This window comes from Citrus clementina, unplaced genomic scaffold, assembly GCF_000493195.1.
Source record: "Citrus clementina cultivar Clemenules unplaced genomic scaffold, Citrus_clementina_v1.0 scaffold_5, whole genome shotgun sequence".
Classification (NCBI taxonomy): Eukaryota; Viridiplantae; Streptophyta; class Magnoliopsida; order Sapindales; family Rutaceae; genus Citrus; species Citrus x clementina.
This window is the reverse complement of record NW_006262201.1, coordinates 31,924,278-31,947,985: the sequence shown is the minus strand read 5'-3', so window position 1 is coordinate 31,947,985 and position 23,708 is coordinate 31,924,278. Positions and strand designations below refer to the sequence as shown.

The 23,708-nt window shown below is 34.3% G+C and overlaps 3 protein-coding genes across 7 annotated transcripts; all 3 read right to left on the bottom strand.

Annotated features, from left to right (window-relative positions):
- Window positions 1-4,351: 4,351 nt before the first annotated feature.
- Window positions 4,352-8,848, bottom strand: LOC18040562 (sugar transporter ERD6-like 10). Of its 2 annotated transcripts, none has more exons than XM_006433145.2 (18): window positions 8,572-8,848; window positions 7,501-7,563; window positions 7,185-7,274; window positions 7,030-7,089; window positions 6,777-6,842; window positions 6,630-6,695; window positions 6,469-6,544; window positions 6,314-6,378; window positions 6,033-6,125; window positions 5,849-5,929; window positions 5,671-5,755; window positions 5,546-5,589; window positions 5,412-5,474; window positions 5,248-5,307; window positions 5,104-5,157; window positions 4,911-4,970; window positions 4,708-4,822; window positions 4,352-4,603 (listed from the first exon to the last, which is right to left on the bottom strand). In XM_006433145.2, exons 1-18 carry the CDS (start codon window positions 8,761-8,763, stop codon window positions 4,485-4,487), a joined length of 1,452 nt encoding a protein of 483 aa, XP_006433208.1. In that variant the 5' UTR covers window positions 8,764-8,848; the 3' UTR covers window positions 4,352-4,484. The 2 variants fall into 2 exon arrangements, with proteins under 2 accessions (XP_006433208.1, XP_024039771.1); XM_024184003.1 differs by lacking the exon at window positions 8,572-8,848 and adding an exon at window positions 7,755-7,958.
- Window positions 8,849-10,221: 1,373 nt separating this feature from the next.
- On the bottom strand, window positions 10,222-23,028 carry LOC18040495 (sugar transporter ERD6-like 10). 4 transcript variants are annotated; one of them, XM_024184001.1, is made up of 19 exons: window positions 22,692-23,028; window positions 21,734-21,796; window positions 19,913-20,002; window positions 19,732-19,791; window positions 19,480-19,545; window positions 19,333-19,398; window positions 19,175-19,250; window positions 19,022-19,086; window positions 18,782-18,874; window positions 18,590-18,670; window positions 18,416-18,500; window positions 18,290-18,333; window positions 18,156-18,218; window positions 17,994-18,053; window positions 17,845-17,898; window positions 17,634-17,693; window positions 17,470-17,546; window positions 10,531-10,568; window positions 10,222-10,455 (listed from the first exon to the last, which is right to left on the bottom strand). In XM_024184001.1, exons 1-19 carry the CDS (start codon window positions 22,884-22,886, stop codon window positions 10,328-10,330), a joined length of 1,464 nt encoding a protein of 487 aa, XP_024039769.1. In that variant the 5' UTR covers window positions 22,887-23,028; the 3' UTR covers window positions 10,222-10,327. The 4 variants fall into 4 exon arrangements, with proteins under 4 accessions (XP_024039769.1, XP_006433202.1, XP_006433203.1 ...); XM_006433139.2 differs by lacking the exons at window positions 10,222-10,455; window positions 10,531-10,568 and adding an exon at window positions 16,999-17,333 and having other exon boundaries at window positions 17,432-17,546; window positions 22,692-23,027; XM_006433140.2 differs by lacking the exons at window positions 10,222-10,455; window positions 10,531-10,568; window positions 21,734-21,796 and adding an exon at window positions 16,999-17,333 and having other exon boundaries at window positions 17,432-17,546; window positions 22,692-23,022.
- LOC18041172 (sugar transporter ERD6-like 10) lies at window positions 11,517-15,712 on the bottom strand. Its single transcript, XM_024184005.1, has 19 exons — window positions 15,672-15,712; window positions 14,798-14,987; window positions 14,544-14,606; window positions 14,228-14,317; window positions 14,074-14,132; window positions 13,819-13,885; window positions 13,672-13,737; window positions 13,514-13,589; window positions 13,359-13,423; window positions 13,111-13,203; window positions 12,925-13,005; window positions 12,755-12,839; window positions 12,628-12,671; window positions 12,494-12,556; window positions 12,359-12,418; window positions 12,214-12,267; window positions 12,037-12,096; window positions 11,834-11,948; window positions 11,517-11,732 (listed from the first exon to the last, which is right to left on the bottom strand). The coding sequence occupies exons 1-19, from the start codon at window positions 15,680-15,682 to the stop codon at window positions 11,566-11,568; spliced, it is 1,509 nt and encodes a 502-aa protein (XP_024039773.1). The 5' UTR covers window positions 15,683-15,712; the 3' UTR covers window positions 11,517-11,565.
- Window positions 23,029-23,708: the final 680 nt, after the last annotated feature.

Genomic DNA, 23,708 nt, shown 5'->3' with positions numbered 1-23,708 from the left:
ATATGTTATTTATATACAGGAGTTTGTTTTGGCTGTGGACAGATTGGGCATAAGGTTATAGATTGCTCAAAGTAACGTAATGGTAAAATACATTTTGCCAAGAGTCAAAAGAAAAAGCCACGTGTCTTTGCCATGATAGAGCAAGATATCAAGAAATTGAATAGCGAGGTCTTAGGTGCGGTAAGTATTTTCCATAGAAAGCTTTGAATTTTGGATTAAATTAGTACTATGTTTTTCCGCCATCCTTTTTTATTTGTTGTATTGCAGCCAAAGCTTTTAACCATAATATTTTTCATCTCTTGAATTTCTATAGTGCGTTAGTAGGATATGAGATATGATTTTATAAGGCCATTTAGGATTAATTCTAGTTCAGATGGAGTTGGGAATAATATGACATTTTCTCAATTGTCCCTTGAATAGAGTTAAATTGAAACTTACCATTTGAGGTTGAATTGCTTATGAATAAGGACTAGGAATCACAACAAATTTTGAGGATGAAATTTATTTTTAGAGAGGGAGAGTTGTAATACCCAAAATTTGTTTTTTTTGGAAAAAAAAAAAGAAGGAATTATGAGAGGACAAGAATTCTTATGTGTAGAAACTTTCTTTCCTTATTAATAAGGATTGTTTATGGGATAATTTTGGAAAAGATTTATTCTTTCCAAAAATTAATAGGGTTTCCTATGACTCCTTATAAATTCATACTTTTTGTTTCCTCTTCCATAACCCTAAATTCACAGCCACATTTTTTTTCTCTCAGCTGCTTATCACTCTTTTATCATACCCTAGAATTTGAACTCTTACTTAGGAGAGAGTCTTAATGGTTTATAAGTCTTATTTTTCCGACACTCTACCAGATTTCCTATCGTTGTGTTCTACTAAGAGTCTTATCTTGCATGATTTTAATTACTACAGACTTTATGCATGATTTACGATGTGTTTAAGTTGTGTGTAGTTAATTCATTGTTGAGTCATGTTAGTTAATCTTTAATGCAATAAATACACTGGACAATTTTGGACAGCATGAATATCTTGAAATGAAATATATATTTTATAAATGTTTTTAAAAAGAACCTTATCTTTTTGTAAACTAGACATATAGGATTATTGGATTAATTTTATTTCATAAGATTTGACCTTCTCTTTGATTTTATATAGATTTTCGAATCCAACACTATTGCATTAGAAAACTGCGATTTCAATAGAATGAATAATTTCACAAAATTATTTGTAGTGCCAAAAGAGCTCAAAAAATTCTGAAATTTTAAATAAAGATTAATATATGTGTCTAGCATTTTTTTTTGTTTAATTTCATTATTTTCTAATTAATATATAATTTTATAAAAATCTTGGAACCCAAGCTGTTTCGTTAAGGCATTATGAGACAATTTTTAACTTGTCAAGAAACAAATAGTTGTGAAAATGTTTTTGGCATCAGATCCTCCTAAAATTTTATGAGAGATATCCATGGATGTCCAAAATAGTTTTGTGTAATATTGTGTCATTCTAGTTATTAGATTAAGAGTTAAAATTCAAATAATCAGACTTGTGCGGTTATGAATTAGAAAATCAGGTTCTTCAAATAAGTTGTTAATAGTATCTTATATTTATTTAAGATGTTTGAGGTGTTTGAGGTTGTTAAGGGCCTAGAGGTCTGTTTAAATCATTACTTTTATCATCAGTAATTTCATTCCTAATGTACTAGATATGTATGATTATTTTAATATTATTATAAGTACACGTGTTTTTATAGTTCCTTAAAAATTAATTGATTTTCATCACAAAATTAGCTTATGTAAATGTTTTCAAATCTGAATTTTTTTTTGTGGTTTTAACAAAATATTAAATATGCCTTGTTAATATATAATTTATTTTTCTAAATGATTATCTTTTATGAAATTGTCTATAAACTATTAGAATGTAATTTATTTTGCAAGTCTAAATCTTTGTTATGATCTTTCATGAATCTCATATGAATGTTTTATTCCTATATATAATTAAGATTATTTATGAAAATTTGTGTAGAGGCCACCTCTTGACGCTGTATAAGGGCCACCTCTCGAGGGTCAAAGTGCATGAAGTGCCACGTGGAAGTTTCTACATACGCAAAATGAATTGAAATGTTTTGGCTCATTATCCATAGTCATTCTAATTTTGATTCCAATCATATTGTACGATATATATATATATATATATATATATATATGTCTTGTATTAGTATTGGGTTTTTGCTTTGAATGTGTACACGATATTTTGATTTTAATTATGTTTCTGGCCTGGTCATTGAGAGTATAGGTGACACGGCGTGATATGAGCTAACTTTGTTTCCTGTACATATGTTCTATAATTTGCTCCCATGGTTAACTATGCTTTTGATCTTCTGAATTAACATGAATTTATGTCATCTTGTTGTAATATGTCGTTTTATGAAATTTATGATTTACAACATATGGTTTTGATAAAAGAAGGCTTGCAATATTTTTGATACCCGATAAGCTTAGTGCATTGAGAATGGTTTTACTCACTAAGTTGACGGCACATTCTTCATCATTACTTTTTGCAGATTGAGTAGCTTTCTTGAGAAATGTGCTTATCTTTGGAGCTTGAGATTTATTTACTTTTCCTAGTTGAATAAGAGTAGGATAAACTTATGTTTCCCTTAAGTTTATCTATTTATGAATTTGTATTTAGTGCATGTTTGGTATGACTTATTTAATTGTTATAAATGTTTATTTAATCTCATAAGCTCTTATCATAATTTTTGTTATTGTTTGGTTGTTTTTCTAATAGAGCTTTTGAATTTTAAATAAGTTATTTTGCATCTACTAGCAAAAGTTCAAATTTTGAGCTTTTAGGAATAAAGGTTGAAAAGTTATTTTTAAATGTTAAAATATCTAAAATATCCTCTACTTATTTAATTATTTTATTTTATTTTTTTCATAACATAATTTTAAAAATTTTGCCTATTAAAGTAAGTTCATAAATTTTTAATAAAAATTCTTATTCACAACCAAATAATTAAAGTTTTTTGGGTAAAAACTCTACTTGAAAAGTTGCACCAAACATAGGCTTAGAGAGTTTTGAGACTTTTGTAATATTTATGCCTTTGGGAGAAACTATTTAGCACCAGACTTGTGGATTTATCGATTTGATTAATAAAATTTGAGGTATTTCGATTTAAGGTTTTTGGTGTAAGAATTATGATTTATAAGTAACATCCTTTACTGCGTGCTCCACATAGTGTTGGATTTAGGGTGTTACAGTTTAAATAAATTTTATTCAACATTATGTTATGTTCAACTCAATTATTTTTTCCACAGTAATTTAACGATAAAATTTATCAAATATATACGATTTTTTTTAAAACTCACAATAATTTTAAAATTAAATTTTACCAAAGATTCGATCGATTCTCTTTATAATTAATTATTTTAATTACACAACTAGCAGTAACTATTTTAAAATCATAATATTACTAAACTGGCCCTCATAGTTTCCTCCCACTTCAAGCTTTCTTCTAGTATCTCTCCATGATGATTTAAAGTTTCTTCAAGCGAAAGTGACTTTTTGGGATGGGCAGGAAATTGAGGTAATGCTTTACGCCGCTATCATGGCCCATGACTGCTGAATGATTGACGTCCCCTTGAATAAAGGCCGAAAGCCCAACCTTTCCACTCCAGTAAACGTCAGTCCAATAAAGACAAAAAATAATAGGAAAATGACAAACACACCCCAACGTTTAGGTAAATAAGTAAAAATTTCTTTAATGTCTTAAAAAAGATATTTATACCTTAATTTATTATAATTTTATTATTATATTCTTTTAGCATATAAAAAAATTATTAAATTATCTAATTTGTTTATATATTGTTAATAAAATTATAAATATACCCTCATTGTCTCATTCCTCTATTTAAATTTTTATCAATAACTAATTTTTAAAAAAAGACATCTACACACTTAAAAAAAATGTAAATAAATTATAATTTTAAAAATAAAATTGGTTATTAATGCCATAATAAATAACATAGAAAATTGGTTATAAATGTACAAGTTTAAAGAAAATTTTGTTATGAGATACGCATATTTATTCTTGAAAAAAATAATGTATTTTTTACACTAATAATATTAGAAAATAAATTATATAAGTGATTACATGAATATCTAATGAATTGTGTCACATCTCTTAAAATATATTATGAGTTCTACGTCACACCAATCAATTCATAAAGTATTATGCATACAGTACTTTAAAATTCAAAGAGTGTTGCTATTAAAAAAAAAATGTATTGCTAAACACATATCCGGTTTATATGTTTTATTAACAATAAATAACCATCATCATCTGCAATCAAACATTTTTTAAATTTGGTTCCCATGATCATATACAGTTATGCTAAAGTTTTATTAAAACTTGGCTCCCAAGATCATATAAACCATATATGCATGGTTTGGACAAATGTGGAGTCCCGTAATAAAATTTATTATAACTTTGTAATTGATATTTGAATTTCTTCGAGTGTTCGTCCCTTGGTCTCTGGCACCAGAAATGCAGCGAATGCAACGGCTGCGGCGCAAATGACCCAGAATATAGAAAATGTTCCTGCAACAGCAGCCAACACAGACTTGTAATTAGAGAGCAAGATAAAGAGGATTGTGAAGTGGGAAATAGTATGAGTATATAGGTGATGTTGGGGTTTCAGATACCTGTTCTGCTCCATTCCATCATGAAGTGGAAAGTGTATGTAACTATCCAATTGCTGCAGTTGTGGAGTAAAATCACCAGGCTTCCTGCTGAACCTTTGATGTTTATAGGAAATATCTGAAAAATGGAAGTTCAATGGCATATTTATCGACTCCTGTTGAAACATTCACGAAAAGATGTAGAGCTAGATCACGTAGTCATTTACCTCTGACATTATGACACTTGGTAATCCTGCCATGCCTAATGAATAAGCTATGCTGAACCCCTGATCATAGATTCAGTCATATTTTGCACCAATTAGATAGACTATACAAAATATATATATATATACATATATATAGAAAAAATCTTTGTAGAGAATCCTCTACCGTAAGCTCACAATACATAGAGACGATTACCATTATGCCAATGTACACAAGGACTGGAGTAGCCTCATTCCAAAGATGGGTGTCCTGCACATAAATATTTTAAGCAATGATCAAAATATTTCAAACAGAAGTGAGAACTAGTGAAGAAGTTCTAAACTTTTGTAAGAGAAGAACCTGCAAGCCGAATGCCAAAGCTATAATAGTGAGACCTAAGCCCATCCCGATAGTAGAAGCCTGCAAATATATGAACATATATATACACACACAAACACACACATACTTGGCCATCCTACTGAATAATTAATTTTCGGATGAATTTAATTCTTTGACATGTGTACCAAAAGAAGCGGTCTTCTTCCAAATCTATCTGTCAGCAGGATGGACACTCCAATAGCCGGAAGCTGTAAAAGAAATTGTATGTTCTTGAGTATATAAAATGGAAAAATCCTACGTTTGATTTATGGCCAATTACCTGAATGATAGCCATTGATATACTCCCAATGTTTGTCAAAAGATCTTTACAAACAAAAATCCACACTGTCATTTCCTTCAATATTCATTAGTTCTATGAAATAGTACAAAATGTTGTTAATTTACCAGCTGCTGCAAATATGTAGCTGGCATAATATGCAATTGCAGCTGATCCAGCTAATGGTTGCAATACCATTAATCCAACTCCAACCTAAACCAATTAAATAATCTAATGTAAAAATCATAGGACAGACGATATAGAATGGGCTTACAAATATAAAAAAAAAAGTACAAGTAGCCTTACTGAGAGTGAATAAGCATATTTCTGCTGAAACAGATCAAAAATCCCAGCTTTCGAGTCCTTCTCAAATGTCTGCGTGTAATCCTGCAATATGGGATGCTCATTGGTTGTTCTGTGCCAGAGATTTATAGATATTTCATGTGTTTTCTACTTATTGAGTAGTCAAATATTACAGCTGGAATTTTACTCTGATGTCAGTAGATTCCATAGAAATATCTGCAGTCTTTCCCCTAAGGCACTGCAGAGTAGCTTCTAGCTCTTTTTCTTTACCAATCTTCGCCTGAAAATAGATATACATACTAACTTTAATATGCTCATAGTTTCACAATCATAGTAACAAGAGCTTAAACAAAAAAGCTAAGCATAGTAACAAGAGGTTAAACAAAAAGCTGAGGACTCGAGTTTCTGCTTTGTGCAACATTAAAAACCACCAGGAAAACAGATTATGAACTTTTGATTTGGACTCACCAGCCATCTTGGTGACTCTGGAATGAAGAACAAACCAACAACTTGCAACAGACATGGAACAGCAGCTGAAAATTAAATGAAAAAAAAACATCAGAAATCATACAGGGCTTGGCAATTAAGCAAATAAAATCAAAAGAAGGGCAAGCTGAAGCTACCAATTAGAGCCAAGGCTCGCCAGGAAACAACAATACCCACCAAATACATTACTGAAAGACCAGAAGCATTCAAGAACTGCAGAGTTGATGACAAAGTAAATGCTCATTAAATATAAGTTAAACAAGTAATATTAATCATTATAATTAAGATATATATACACCTGATTAGTAGCTGTAAATGCTCCCCGGATGTTCTTGGGTGTTATTTCTGCGACATATATTGGTACCTGTCTTGGAACAATGAGGCAAATGCTGTGAGATGCCTCACACGTGAATTAAGCAACCATAAAATTGTTCACATCACTTACCACATAAGCAATAATTGCAAGTCCAATCCCAAGAGAAAATCGTCCAAGATATAGTGACCAAGCATCCTATGAACAAGTACTGAAGTAAATTATAGCCTATTGACAGACCATTGGAATAGAAGATAGAGCTTGTTATGCAACTTGAACCCGAAAAGGACCATTTAATTCCAAATAAAATTCTAAGTACAGTTTTCATGCAGGCAGCCACATCAAGCATGATTGTGATGATGCAGAGAAGCTAAAGGAAAACGACCTTTGAGAATGCTATTGCCAGCCACCCAACAATACAGAATAACTCAGAAAGCCACATTGCCTGTTGCACTAGCAGTTAATTAAATACTATTGAGAAGGGTAAAAGAAATTTCATACTATTCATTGAGACATAAAATGGAAGATCGACCGACTTACACCTCTTCGACCAGTGACGTCTGCTATTTTCCCATTTACTAATGAACCTATTATTCCTCCAAATGTCAATACTGAACCAAAAACTGAGTACTGCAGAATTAGAAGAACAAGGGAAAGCCATGGTCAATTATAGGACTCAAAATGTATAAGATCATATAATAGTGATGATCAATTAAGTGAATCTGCATACACAATAATAGATGTTGTGTGTACGTGTGTGTATCAAGAGTGACATATTCTGGCCAAAGTTTATATGAATTTATTTATTTATTTTAGCGTTCTGTGTTCATGGATAACTTGGGCTTGCTCAACTTACTTCTGTCACTGAGAGTCCCAGGTCTGCCCTCATTCCAGACTCAGCAGCTGATGAATATCCAACCTGAAAACAACAATCAATCAATCTATTGCAGTCAATGAAAAACTAATATTTTGACTAGTGGCTTGTGATGAAAGTGATTTCACTCAAAACTGCTCCTGAAAGCCTCCTATCTTCAAGCATTTAGAGATTAATCTTGCAAGAAAAATGTATTGACTTGCTCTGACAGCAAAAAAAACAGCAATGGATCTTACAGCACAGCCATAAGTAAATGAGCCGCATATGGCCACCAAGGTGCTGAAAACAACAGCAGGTGTAGTAGAAAAATCACTTTCAGACATGCCCCCGCCATTACCAATTTCATTGGTGATCATAGGCGTTGGCTCAAGAAGTGGAGGATTCGGAATTAGTCCTTCCTCCAAGCTTTCTGATGTCTCCATCATTATTTTTCTTGAGCGAAAGAGGGGCAATGGAAAAAAAGAAGCATTCGACAACTATGAAATAAGAAATTGGAATGACAGCTGCAGAAGAAATCTTTATAAGCATTTGAATTTTTAGTATATATTATAATAGATTATTTTTTTTTTATGATTAGGATAGTCCACCCGTTTCATGTATTTGATGATGAAAATTTTGATTAATGCTTATCTCTATTCTCTAAAGTCACCAACTAACAACATATATGTTAATGTTAAACATATTGACATAAGATCCTATTCCGTTGGCTTAAAGTAACTGTTGATTGGTAATTGATAATTGAGCTGCATTTCAAAACAAGAATGAAACTTTGAAACAATCCAATTTGCTCAAGTTGGTAAGCCACCATAATACACTATTCCACTGTTTGCTGAAAGTGAAAAACATTTGACAAATACACACCATTTAACATCAAAGTACTGGACCTGTCATCTAAGCTTACCTAATACCAATCACATGATTGTAGGTAGGATAGACAGTTAAAAATCAATAAAAAAACTCAATTTTATGGTAATCTACTCATTTCTTCTTCACATTTAAGATCAAGAAACAAAAAAAAGTAACTAGCATGCATGATAACGGTATGCTACTTACAGAACAGCCATGAGCAAATGAACCACATATGGCTACCAAGGTGCTAAGAACAACAACGGGTGTAGCTGAAGAATTGTCACTCTCCGGCAAGCCACTGCGCTCACCAACTTCATTTGTAATTTTTATAGGATTTGGCTGAGCAAGTGAAGACTTTGCTATTAGTCCCTCCTCCAAGCTTTCTGGATTCTCCATGTCCTAATTCTTTCACAGGAGCAAGTGAAAGAAAGAACACTGCATTATTGGAATTATAAAAAAAACAGTTGAAATGATGCGACTGCATAGAGCCCACCTGACAATTTTTTTTTTTTCAATATTATGATAATAGAAAAAAACTTTAATTTTAATTTTACTAGGAACAATAAGCCACTTGACTTTAGGCCCAATGATTAAGGTTATTGTCATCACAATTTAAACCCCTCAAAAAAAAATCAAGAGATAATTCTTTTCTTAATTATATTGTATAATTGAGTATATGGAAAGAAAATTTACTCTTTATAAAATACTATTTTCAGTAATTATCTGAGTCTCACGAAATATGAATTGTGCTCTAACTAATAACCTCAAGTAATTAAAAAAATATATATTGGCTTCCAGCTGAACCATGTTAACTTACAAGAATTAATTATCCGAAATAGTTGGTATTGACCATTGGCATGAAATTAGGCGGGACATTCAATTCCTGCTGAATCCGAAATCATGGAGGGCCTTGGTCTCTCTTTGGCTGCAGCAAGTACATTTGCTCTCTTCCAGTCCCCCTTTTTTGTACGTTGAAATGTGCACCGCGGCTGTTTCAGGCCCTGCCCATGTGTTGTAATCAATATAAAAGAGCAAGTACTGATAATTTTTCTTATATATATATATATATATATATTGTCTCTAGGAACGCGGTCGAGTAATTTTAAAAAATACACTCAAGCTTTATCTATTCTCTTATCTTTAAAAAAAAATGATAAAAAGAAGAAATACTAATTAGTGCGAGTTACAATGCAGACATGTTAATAAACACCATCCTAAAGCCAAACACTCATCATGTGGGTAGTATCGATTTTGTATGGCTTCCCGTCCCACTCTTATCTTATGCAGATTGGACATATATCTTGAATCATTAGGCTTTTGATTGCAACGTATCAGTATTTGAAATAAATAAATAATCAATGCGGCGTCACTTTCCATGCAAGCTGTGCATGTGAAGAGAAAAAGTTTCAACAACAATCAGTTTTCTGCTTGGTAAGAAAATAAAATAAAAATCTTTGAGTTTCAATGGTATGGAAATGACGGAAAACCCAAGGAAAGGCTAACTGTGATTTCGGCCCGGTCCACTGGTTGGGCCTAGATTAACTGACAACTGACGGGGCCCACCATTTCCCACTAACTCGTGCGGCTAGGAAAAAGCCTCAAAAATTTTGTTTTTTTTTAAAATGATCACTGGACCCTACAAATTTATCTTTGGTTTATATGACAACAAAGCAATTGTCAGCGATTAACATTAGCCCGGGTGATAATACAAAATAATAATAGTAATAATAATAATATTTTATTAAGTAATAAGAATATAAAGTACACAAATAATATTAATCTATTATTATTAAAAAAATTTAACAGATATTATAATCCAGTACCGTTTTAAACTTAGTACATTTTAGTCCAGTACAGTCTAATCCGGGGCGTCACACCAAGCACATCCTGTGAGGGGAGTTTACACTTGCAGTCCAACCAAACCAGGTTATTATTACACTTGCAGTGGAGTGATTTTGATTTATCTCCCAGAAAGCTTTGTAATTGATGCTTGTATTTCTTCAAGTGTTCGTCCCTTGGTCGCCGGCACCAGGAATGTAACAAACGCAACACCTGCGGCGCATATGACCCAGAATATAGAAAATGTTCCTGCCAGAGTAGCCAACACAGAAGACAGAGGATTGCGAAATGGAAAATGTATAAGCATGGGGGATTATCGGATACCTGTTTTGCTCCATTCCATCATGAAATGGAATGTGAATGTAACAGCCCAGTTACAATTCTAAGACACTCCAATTATTCACGTTTATAGTGTAGCTAATGAACATGTCTAAATACACGCCATCAAGAAAAGGAACTGAAAAAGAGAGAGATAAAACAACACTAAAAACATGATGATAATAATGGTACATACAGATCAACCATAAGCAAATGAACCACGTACGGCCACCAAAGCGCCGAGAACAACAGCAGGTGTGGCTGAAGAATCACTTTCTTGCATGCCACTGCCATCACCAATTTCATCAGCAAGTGAAGAACTTGGAATTAGTCTTTCCTCCAACTTCAACCTTTCTTCTGGTCTCTCCATGATGATTAATTTCTTCAAGGGAAAGCAAGGCAAATGAACGAAGCAAGCGCATGACAACTACTGCAACTGCCCGAAAAAATTATTTATGCCCTTTTGCGACAGGCAGGAAATCGTGGCAATGCTTTGACTTGCCAACATGGCCCGTGAGTGCTCTGATAGACGTACCCTTGAATAAAGGCCAATTCACAGGTCATGCACTAGAGTACTAAACTGGGTCACACTAAAGACGTCAAATATATTAGGAGATGCAGAGGATTCGAGTCGCACTAAAGCAGTGAAAGTGAAATATATTATGAGTTATTGAGAACTTCGAAGCAGGTGACCACTCTCACAAAGGTTGGCGTCCATTTTCTTGACCTGATCCTTTTAACTTCTTATTATTTATGTGTATGTCTGGATAATTTCCAACTAATTCCACAACAAAATGATAATTATCATAAACTGAGATGTTTCTGTAGCCATGATGCGCCATACATGCGCAACAAATACTCAATAAATTATCAAACTTATTCTGCACATTTTCCCACTCTTATCGACTTTCTTCTTCTTCTCCCAGCTACTTTATTCTTCATCTTTCAATCCTTGTCTCTCAACTTTTTAAGGTCTTAGCCATTTTCTCATTTTTGTAATAATTCAGCTCCAAGATCATATACACCATTTTATTAAGGCATTTATATGTGCATGGTTTTGGACAAATGTGGAGTTCTGTTATAAAATTTATTAATACTTTGTAATTGATACTTGAATTTCTTCGAGTGTCGTCCCTTGGTCTCCGGCACCAGAAATGCAACGAACAGGACAGCGGCAGCGCAAATGACCCAGAATATAGAAAATGTTCCTGCCATAGCAGCCAACACAGACTTGTAATTAGAGAGCAAGATAAAGAGGATTGAGAAGTGGAAAATAGTACGAGCATATATGGTGGGGGGTTTCAGGTGCCTGTTCTGCTCCATTCCATCGTGAAATGGAAAGTGTATGTAACTATCCAATTGCTGCAGTTGTGGAGTAAAATCACCAGGCTTCCTGCTGAACCTTTGATGTTTATTGGAAATATCTGAAAAATGGAAGTTCAATGGCTTATTTATCGACTCCTGATAAGACATTCATGAAAAGAAGTAGAGCTAGATCATGTAGTCATATACCTCAGCCATTATGACACTTGGTAGTCCCGCCATGCCTAATGCAAAAGCTATGCTAAACCCCTGATCATATATTTTGCCATATGTTGCTCCAATTAGGCAGACGATACAATTGGGAAAAAAAATCTTTACAGAGAAAGAACACTTCGATGTTAGCTCACAACATTTAGAGACTATTACCATTATGCCAACATACACAAGGACTGGAGTAGCCTCATTCCAAAGATGGGTGTCCTGCACATAAGTTTTTTAAGCAATGATCATTAATATGTCAAACAGAATTGAGAACTAGTGAAGAAGTGCATAAATTTTGTAATAGAAGAACCTGCAGGCCAAATGCCAAAGCTATAATAGTGAGACTTAAGCCCATCCAGATAGTAGAAGCCTGCAAAAATATGAACATTTATATATCCTGAATAACTAATTTTTGGATAAACTTAATTCTCTTATATGTGCAAACCAAAAGAAGTGGTCTTCTACCAAATCTATCTGTCAGGAGTACGGACGCGCCAATAGCCGGAAGCTGTAAAAGAAATTGTATGTTCCTGAGTATTTCAAATGGAAAAATCTCACGTTTGATTGATGGTCAATTACCTGAATGATAGCCATTGATATACTCCCAATGTCCGTCGAAAGATCTGTTACAAACAAAAGATTCATACTGTCATATTCTTGGATATTCAGAAGTTCTATGAAATAGTACAAAATGTTGTTTATTTACCAGCTGCTGCAATTATGTAGCTAGCATAATATGCAATTGCAGCTGATCCTACAAATGGTTGCATTACCATTAATCCAACTCCAACCTAAACCACTTAAATAGGACAGATGATATATGACGAGATTACAAATATATAAAAAAATATATATATACAACTATTAAGGACTCACTGAGAGTGAATAAGCATATCTCCGCTGAAACAGGTCAAAAATCCCAGCTTTCGAGTCCTTCTCAAATGTCTGCGTGCAATCCTGTACAATATGGGATGCTCATTGGTTGTTTTGTGCAAGAGATGTACAGCTGTTTCATGTGTTTTGTAATTACTGAGTAGTCAAATATTAGAGTTGGAATTTTACTCTGATGTCAGCAGATTCCATAGAAATATCTGCAGTCTTTCCCCTAAGGCACTGTAGAGTAGTTTCTAGCTCTTTTTCTTTACCTATCTTTGCCTGCAAAGAGAAATACACATTTAACTTTAATACGCTCTTAGTTCACAAGCATAGTAGCAAGAACTTAAACAAAAAGCTAGGGACTCCAGTCTCTGTTTTTTGCAAAATTAAATTCCACCAGGAAAAAAGTTTATGGACATTTGACTTGGACTAACCAGCCATCTTGGTGACTCTGGAATGAAGAACAAACCAACAACTTGCAACAGACATGGAACAGCAGCTGAAAATTAAATGAAAAAGAAACATCAGAAATCTTGAAGGGCTTAGCAATTAAGCAAATGAAATCAAAAGCAGGGCAAGCTGAAGCTACCAATTAGAGCCAGGGCTCGCCAGGAAACAATAGTACCCACCAAATACATTACTGACATACCAGACACAATCAAGAACTGCAGAATTGATGACAAAGTAAACACTCATTAAATATAAGTTAGACAAGTAATATAATCATTATAATTAACATATATATACCTGACTAGTAGCTGTAAATGCTCCCCGGATGTTTTTGGGTGTTATTTCCGCAATATATATAGGTATCTGTCTTGGAACAATGATGCAAATGCTGTGACATGCCTCACATGTGAATTAAGCAACCATGAAATTGTTCATGTCACTTACCACATAAGCAATAAGCGCAAGTCCAATCCCAATAGAACAGCGTCCAAGATATAGGGACCAAGCATCCCATCAACAAGTACACAAGTAAATTATAGCCTATTGACATACCATTTTAATAGTAGATAGAGGTAGACATGCAACTTGAACCCCGAAAAGGACAATTGAATTCCAAATAAGATTCTAAGTATGGTTTTCATGCAGGCAGCCAAATCAAGCATGACTGTGATGAAAAAGAGAAGCTAAAGGAAAAAGACCTTTGAGAATGCAATTGCCAGCCACCCAACTATACAGAATAACTCAGATAGCCACATTGCCTGTTGCACTTGCAGTTAATTAAATACTATTGACAACAGTAAAAGAAATTTCATACTATTCATTGAGACATAAAGCGGACGATTGAATGACTTACACCTCTTCGACCAGTGGGGTCTGCTATTTTCCCATTTACTAGTGAACCTATTATTCCTCCAAATGTCAATACTGAACCAAAAACTGAGTACTGCAGAATGAGAAGAATAAGGGAAAGCCATGGTCAATAATAGGACTCAAAATGTATAAGATCATATAATAGTAATGATCAGTTAAGTGAATCTGCATACATAATAGTAGATGTTGTCTGTACACGTGTGTATCAAAAGTGACATATTCTGGCCAATGTTTATATGAATTTATTTGTTTATTTTAACGTTCTGTGTTCATGGATAACTTGGGCTTCGTCAACTTACTTCTGTCACTGAAAGTCCCAGGTCTGCCCTCATTCCAGACTCAGCAGGTGATGAATATCCAACCTGAAAACAATAATCAATCAATCTATTGCAGTCAATGAAAAGCTAAAATTTTGACTAGTAGCTTAATATGAAAGTGATTTCACTCAAAACTGCTTCCTGAATGCCCGCTATCTTCAAGCATTTAGAGACTAATCTTGCAAGAAAATTGTATTCATTTACTCTCACAGCAACAAAACAACAATGGATCTTACAGCACAGCCGTAAGTAAATGAGCTGCAAATGGCCACCAAGGTGCTGAAAACAACAGCAGGCGTAGTAGAAGGATCACTTTCGTACATGCCACTGCCATTACCAATTTCATTGGTGATCATAGGCCTCTCAAGAAGTGGAGGATTCGGAATTAGTCCTTCCTCCAAGCTTTCTGATGTCTCCATGATTATTCTTCTTGAACGAAAGAGAGGCAATGGAAAAAGAGAAGAGTTTGACAATTATGAAATAAGAAATTGGAATGACAACTGCAGAAGAAATCTTTATACCCATTTGAATTTTTAGTAGATATTATAATAGATTATTTTTCTGATTAGAATAATCCACCTGTCTCATGCATTTGATGGTGAAAGTTTTAATTAATGCCAATCTCTAAAGTCACCTACTAACAAGTATTATACTAACATATGTATATAATCCACCTGTTTCGTGCATTTGATGGTGAAAGTTTTAATTAATGCCAATCTCTAAAGTCACCTACTAACCAGTATTATACTAACATATGTACATAAGATCCTATTCTGTTGTCTTAAAGTAACTATTGATTAAGCTGCCTTTCAAAACAAGAATGAAACTTTGAAACAATCCAATTCGCTCAAGTTGGTGAGTCACCATTATACACTAATCCATTGTTTGCTGAAAATGAAGAACATTTGATAAATACACACCATCTAACATGAAATTCCTGGACCAGTCATGTAAGCTTACCTAATACCAACCACATGATTGAGGTAGGATAGAAAATTATAAATCAATTAAAAACTCAATTTTACTCTAATTTGCTCATTTCTGCTTCACATTTACGATCAAGAAACAAAAAAAAGTAACTAGCGTGCGTGATAACGGTATGCTACTTACAGAACAGCCATAAGCAAATGAACCGCAAATGGCTACCAAGGTGCTAAGAACAACAACGGGTGTAGCTGCTGAAGAATTATCACTCTCTGGGAAGCCACTGCGCTCACCAACTTCATTTGTAACTATTACAGGATTTGACTGAGCAAGTGAAGACTTTGCTATCAGTCCCTCCTCCAAGCTTTCTGGATTCTCCATGTCCTATTTCTTTCACAGGAGCAAGTGAAAGAAACAAATCTTTGTGTAGCCACTGCATTACTGCACTAGTGAGTTTAAAAAAAAAAAAAAAGGTTGAAATGATGCAACTGAATAGAGCGCACTTGACTTTTTCGTTTTTCAAATAAATATTACGATAATAGAAAAAGCATATCTGTAAACTTTAATTTTAGTGGGGCAAGTGTGCTAACTATTGGAATCTTGAGGGGTAATTCTTTGCTCAATTATATTATATAATGGTTTTTGTTATGTAATGGAATTTTGAGGGGTAATTATATTACATATATAATTATGTAACAGTAGTTAGATTTTATCTAATGACGGTAAAAATAATATAATTTTATTATCTTAAATTTTCATAATCGTTAGAGAAAAATTTAACGGATATTATATAATTATGTATATTACATAATTATATAAAATAATAATCTTCTTATATAATTGAGTTTTCTCTTATGAAATACGTCTTATTGTCTGAATTTCATGTATTATAAGTTGTACACTAAATAACAATCTCGTGTAATTTAAAAAAAAAAAAAAAATTGTGGCAATATTGGACAATCTAATAGAACAAATATTGGCTTCCAGCTGAACGATGGTATTGGGCATTGACATGAAATCGGGCAGGATATTCAATTCCTGCTGAATACTAAATGACTAGGCCCATTGTTTTCCACTAACTGCACCCATCGCTCTTTCAGCTTCTCGGGAAAAAGCCACGCACCGCTCGTGCGGTTAGGCAAAAGCCTCCATTTTTTTTTTTTTTTTTCACTAACGATCATTGGACCCTACGAATACAAATTTATCTTTGGTTTATATGACTTGGAATCAATAATGTTTCAAATTATTTTACGGTGCGTAGATTGTCAGTTCACTACGCGTACAATAATGTTTGATTATTAATTTATAGTCGGAATAGTCATCACTTGTTGAATTTGGAATCAAGCAAGACTTGGGCCTCTCCGCGGCAGCAGTAAGTGTTCTTCACTTTTATGTACTCAGAAGCAGTGTAGTATTAGTCAAATTGTTCATAAACGCTAAAAATATGCTGAATAATTAAAGGAAAAAATATATATACATAGATATAATTTTATTAATTAATAAGAATAGAAAATACACAAATAATATTAATCTATTGCTATTAAAATTTTTAATAGAGAATATAATCCAGTACCGTATTAAACTTAATACATTTTAGTCCAATACAGTCTAATCCACTGCGTAGCACCAAGCACATCCTATGAGCAGAATTTACTCCAGTGATGTACAGCAGTCCAATCAAACCAGGTTATTATTACACTTGCAGTAGAGTGATGTTGATTTACCGCCGAGAAAGCTTTGTAATTGATGCTTGTATTTCTTCAAGTGTTCGTCCCTTGGTCTCCGGCACCAGGAATGTAACAAACGCAACACCTGCGGCGCATATGACCCAGAATATAGAAAATGTTCCTGCCAGAGCAGCCAACACAGGCTTGTAACTAGAGAGCAACACAGAAGAAAGAGGATTGCGAAATGGAAAATGTATAAGCATCAGGGGTATCAGGTACCTGTTTTGCTCCATTCCATCATGAAATGGAATGTGAATGTAATGGTCCAATTGATGCAGTGGTGGATGAAAATCACCAGGCTTCCTGCTAAACCTTTCATGTTTATGGGAAATATCTGAAAATGGAAGTTCAATGGCTCATGTATCGACTCTGGTTGAGATATTCATGAAAAGATGTAGAGCTAGATCACGTAGTCATATACCTCTGCCATTACGACACCTGGTAATCCTGACAAGCCTATTGAGTAACCTACACTAAACCCCTGATTGCAGATTCAGTGTCAATTAGTCACATTTTGCTCCATATTGATAGACAAAACAATAAAAAAGAATCTTTACAGCAAACCCTCTAATGTAAGTAAGCTCTCATAACATACAGAGACAAGTTTCCCTTTTCTACATCGATTATATTACCATTATGCCAACGTACACCAGCACTGAAGTAACCTCATTCCAACGATGTGTGCCCTGCACATAAAAATTTTAAGCAATAATCATAAATATGTCCAAACAGAATTGCAAATTAGAATTGCAGAAGTGTAAAAATTTTGTTCCAGAAGAACCTGCAAGCCGAATGCCGTAGCTATAATAGCGAGACTTAAGCACATCACAATTGTAGAAGCCTGCAAATAGATGAATTTGTATAAGCATAAATTAGCCACATAAATTAGCCAACCTTCTGCATTAATAATTTTGGGGTGAATATGTTTTTTTGAAATGTTTACCAAAAGAAGTGGTCTTCTTCCAAATCTATCAGTCAGGAGCACCGATGCACCAATAACCGGAAGCTGTAAAACAAATTGTATGTTCCTGAGTATTTCAAATGGAAAAATCCCATGTTTGATTGATGGTCAATTACCTGAATGATAGCCAAGGATATACTCCCAATTTTTGTTGAAAAATCTATTACAAACAGAAGATTCATACTGTTATTTCCTTTAAAATCCATGAGTTCTATGAAGTAGCGCAAAATGTTGTTGTTTACCTGCTTCTGAAAATATGTAGCTGGCATAGTATTGAATTGCAGTTGCTCCTAACAATGGTTGCATTGCTGATAATCCAACTCCAACCTAAACCAATTAAACAATCTAATATAAAAATCATAGAACTGGCAATTAACGAGATCACAAAAGTATTAATACGAGTATTAAAGACTCACTACGAGTGGATAAGCATATTTTCGCTGAAAGAGGTAAAAAATTCCAACTTTTGAGTCCATCTCAAAGGTCTGTGTATATTCCTGTACAATAATAATGGAATGCTCATTCCTTGTATTGTGCCATTGGTATAAAGTTATTTTCATGTATTTTCTTTTTATTGGATAGTCAAACATTAGAGTTAAAAGTTTTACTCTGATGTGAGCAGATTCCATTGAAATATCCGCATTCTTTCCCCTAAGGCGCTGTAGAGTAGTTTCTAGCTCTTTTTCTCTACCAACCTTTGCCTGCAAAGAGAATTACACATTAACTTTAATATGCTCTTAATTCACAAGCATAGTAACAAGAGCTTAAACAAAAAGCTAGGGACTCCAGTTTCTGCTTTTTGCAAAATTAAATTCCACCAGGAAAAAAGTTTATGGACTTGGACTAACCAGCCATCTTGGAGACTCGGGAATGAAGAACAAACCAATAATTTGCAACAGACATGGAACAGCAGCTGAAAATCAAATAAAAAAGAAACATCAGGAACTTAAAGGGTTAGCAATTAAGCAAATGAAATCAATTGAATGGGAAGCAGAAGCTACCAATTAGAGCCAAGGCTCGCCAGGAAACAACAGTACCCACTAAGTACATTACTGAAAGACCAGAAGTAAGCAAGAACTGCAGAGTTGATGACAAAGTAAATGCTCATTAATAATAAGTTAAACAAGCAATGTAATCATCATAAGTTACATAGATATACCTGAAAAGCTGCTGTAAATGCTCCCCGGATGTTCTTCGGTGTTATTTCTGCGATATATACAGGTATCTGTCTTGCAACAATTATGCAAATGCTGTCAGATGCCTTACACATGAATTCAGCAACCACGAAATTGTTCACATCACTTACCACATAAGCCATAAGTACAAGTCCAATCCCAAGTGAAAATCGTCCAAGATAAAGTGACCAAGCATGCTGTCAACAAGTACTGAAGTAAGTTACAGCCTATCGACATACCATTTTACAAGTAGATATAGCTAGATATGCAACTTGAACCCAAAAGGAACAATTTAATTCCAAATAAAATTCTAAGTACAGTTTTCATGTAGGCAGCCAACCAAACATGACTGTGACGACACTGAGAAGCTAAAGGAAAAAAACCTTGGAGAATGCTACTGCCAGCCACCCAACAATACAGAATAACTCCGATAGCCACATAGTCTGTTGCACTTGCAGTTAATTGAAACACTATTAATAAAGGTAGAAGAAAAATCATACTATTCAAAATTTTGAAAATTCATACTATCCATTGAGACATTATGCAGAAGATTGAATGACTTACACGTCTTCGACCAACGAGGTCTGCTATTTTCCCATTTACTAATGACCCTATTATTCCTCCGACTGTCAATACAGAGCCAAATACTGAATACTGCAGAATGAGAAGAATAACGGAAAGATATGGTCAATTTTAGGAATCAAAATATATAAGATCATAGAATAGAAATGATCAATTAAGTTAACCTGCATAAACATTGATAGATGTTGTGTGTGCGTGTGTGCATGTGCCTGTGTGCATCAAGAGTGACAAATTCTTGCCAAAGTTTATATGATTTTATTTAGGGAAAATATCCACCGCCCACCAGATTTTGTCCACTTTTTCAAAAATACACAAATCTTAATTTTTTTAGCTGCACTCCACCTAAAGTAAGGTTTTCTTGCATCCATCCACCTCCGTTTGCACGCGGTTAAGAGAACTAACGGAAAATTGATCAAATGACTATTTTACCCCAAATATAAAACTATAATTTTGCCCTAAATAAATGCAAAAAAAAAAAAAGTGGCTGGCCGAAACCTTATCCCAAACTCAATCTAATAACTGAAGAAGTCGTAGCTAGCCACAGGAGGTCGGTGATGGATGGTCGATCTTCAGGCTCGAGCCGCTGGTGGCACGATCATCGATTGAGATCAAGCTATTGGCGACAAAGAAACTGAAGGAGATTGGTGAGAGGTTGGGTGCATAGTGAAGAAAGGAAAAGGAGATATTGTTGGACTAGGGAATCTAGGAAAATGGTGTTGCCTGTTGAAATTTCGATGGAGATTGCTACTGAAATGTTTATGGTGGAGTGAAAGCGGTGGATAATAATGGCTGTGGGGCTTGCTGTCAGAGTTTGAGGAGGGTGATTGGAAGGAGTTGCAAACGGTTTTGGGGATATTGCTCTTTCTTGGCATGGTAATGATGTAATGTAATGTGAAGAAAATGGTGATATCAATCTAATTGCAAATAAAGGTAAGAACGTTGACTTTATTACACACAACAAAATAAAAGCGCAGGTCTCTTGGATGAACCAACTAATCATCTGGATATTGAGACAATCGACTCGCTTGCTGAGGCATTGAATGAGTGGGATGGGGGTATGGTTCTCGTCAGCCACGATTTCAGGCTCATAAACCAGGTAGCCCATGAAATATGGGTGTGTGAAAATCAAGCTGTTACCCGGTGGGAGGGTGACATTATGGACTTCAAGCAGCACCTGAAGGCGACGGTCTTGGTTTTAACAAGACTATGCAAGCTAAGAAAACGCGTGATTTCTCTGGTGGTTGGAGAATGAGGATTGCATTGGCGCGTGCACTCTTTATTAACCCAACCATTCTGTTGCTCGATGAGCCCACAAATCATCTAGATCTAGAAGCTTGCGTTTGGCTGGAAGAGACCTTGAAGAAATTTGACCGCATCTTGGTGGTGATTTCACACTCCCAGGATTTTCTTAATGGAGTTTGCACAAACATCATTCACATGCAAAACAAGAAATTGAAGTTCTATACCGGTAATTTTGATCAGTATGTTCAGACTTGTTCTGAATTGGAAGAGAACCAGATGAAACAAAGAATTTAATTGTGCTGAAACAAAGCATTTCGAGAGGTTGGAAGAAGGGTCAAATGACAAATTTATCCCTATGACATCAGCGAGATTTTAACAGTGTGAACACGGGAGTGGGTAAGTGTAAGAAAACCTTACTTTAGGTGGAGTGCAGCTAAAAAAATTAGGATTTGTGTATTTTTAAAAAAGTGGATAAAATCAGGTGGACGGTGGATATTTTCCCTTTTATTTATTTATTTCTAGATTCTGCATTCATGGACAACTTGGGCTTGGTCAACTTACTTGTGTCACAGACAGTCGCAGGTCTGCCCTCATTCCAGACTCAGCAGGTGATGAATATCCAATCTGAAAACAATAATCAATCGATCGATCAATCAACCAGCCATTACTGCAGCCAATGAAAAGCTATTTGTTTGACTAGTGGCCTATGATGAGAGTGATTTCAATCAAAACTGCTTCCTGAACGTCTATTATCTTCAAGCATATAGAGATTAGTCTTCCAAGTTAAATATATTGATTTGCTCTGATGGCAGCAAACAACGATCAAACTTACAGCACAGCCATAAGCAAATGAACCGCACACGGCCACCAAGGTACTGAAAATAACAGCTGGTGTAGCCGAAGAATCACTTTCTTGCAGGCCACTAACATTACTAACTTCATTATTAGTAATCACAGGCCTTCGCACAATAAAAGGAAGTCCTTCGTTCAAGCTTTCTGATGTCCCCATGATTATTTTTCTTGAATGAAAGCGCGATAGGCAAATGAAAAAAAATAAAAAAAAAAAGTCTTTGACAACTACTATGAAATTTGAAAAAAAAAAAAAAAAATGGAATGACAACCGCCGAAGAAATCTTTACGCCTATTCGGGATATTAGTATATATTATAATAGATTACTTTTCTGCTTAGGATAAAAATAACCCACTTGCTTCAACCATGTGATGTTGAAAGTTTTGACCAATGATCATCTCTAAAGTCACCCACTAACCTATTTAATTAACAAAAATATAAATATAATAAACATAAGATCGTCAGAGTTGCCAGCCATGTACGCTTACTTAATTAATACCAGCCACACGATTGAGATAGAATAGAAAATTGGAAATCAATTTGAAGACTCAAATTTCATTAGAATTATTAATTTCTCCACAGAATAAAAAAACTTAAAAAAAAACACTTAAAAGCCAGATTAGGGTCAAGAAACAAGAACATATACGAGGACAGTGGAATGCTACTCACGGTGCAGCCATAAGCAAATGAACCACAGATGGCTACCAAGGTGCTCAGAACCACAACGGGTGTGGCAGAAGATTTATCACTCTCTGGGAAGCCACTGCCCTGACCAGCTTCATTTGCAACTATTGCAGGATTTGGCTGAGGAGGTGAAGACTTTGGCATTAATCCTTCCTCCGAGTTTTGTTGAGGATTCTCCATGTGTCCCAGTTTTTTTCACAGGTGCAAGTGAAAGAAGAATCAAAGTCTTGTTTGGCAACTACATGGAGCATCTGCATGTCTAATTTGCGTTTAGCTAAAATAACGGAATAATTCAACTCCATGGAGCCCACTTGGCGTTTAATTTGCTAATTTATCAACTTAATACGCTTAGTTGTGAGTGCGGGCCCCACTGTTGACACATGTCTTAGTATTTGTTGACTGGCTCACTATAAACAGTCACCAAATCCAAATGCAAATGCAATTGAATCATCCCGACTTGGAGGTAGTATTCATTGGGTCTCTCGAGTTTGGTTTCTTTCAACCAACCCCTTTCATCTTTCTCTATTTACTTTATAATAATCATATATTTGTTCACTTCCTGTTAATACTAAAGTTATCAACATTACAACCAGAGAGTATGGGTATTTTGGGGATTGTTTTATTAGATTTTCAAGAAATCACTTTTATATTAGATTTTGAAATAATTAAGTTTTAAATGATTTCATATCATGTTTGGTAAATTTAAATTATCAGACAATTACTTCTAAAATAATTTTTTTTTTATACACATGATTGGTAGATTAATCCTAAAATCAGGGAGTTTACTACAATAACTAAAATGTACCAATTTGATATTTATAAAAGGAAATAAAATATGTCTTTATTTGAAGATTTTAATTCATTTATTAATTACTCGCTAAAAAAATTATATCTATTTATACTTCTTTAAGTAAATAAATTTAATAAATAACCGTTTACATAAAATAATAAAAAGTTCCAATAACGTTATGCCCGCTGAAGAATGACTTGTGCATCAGTTGC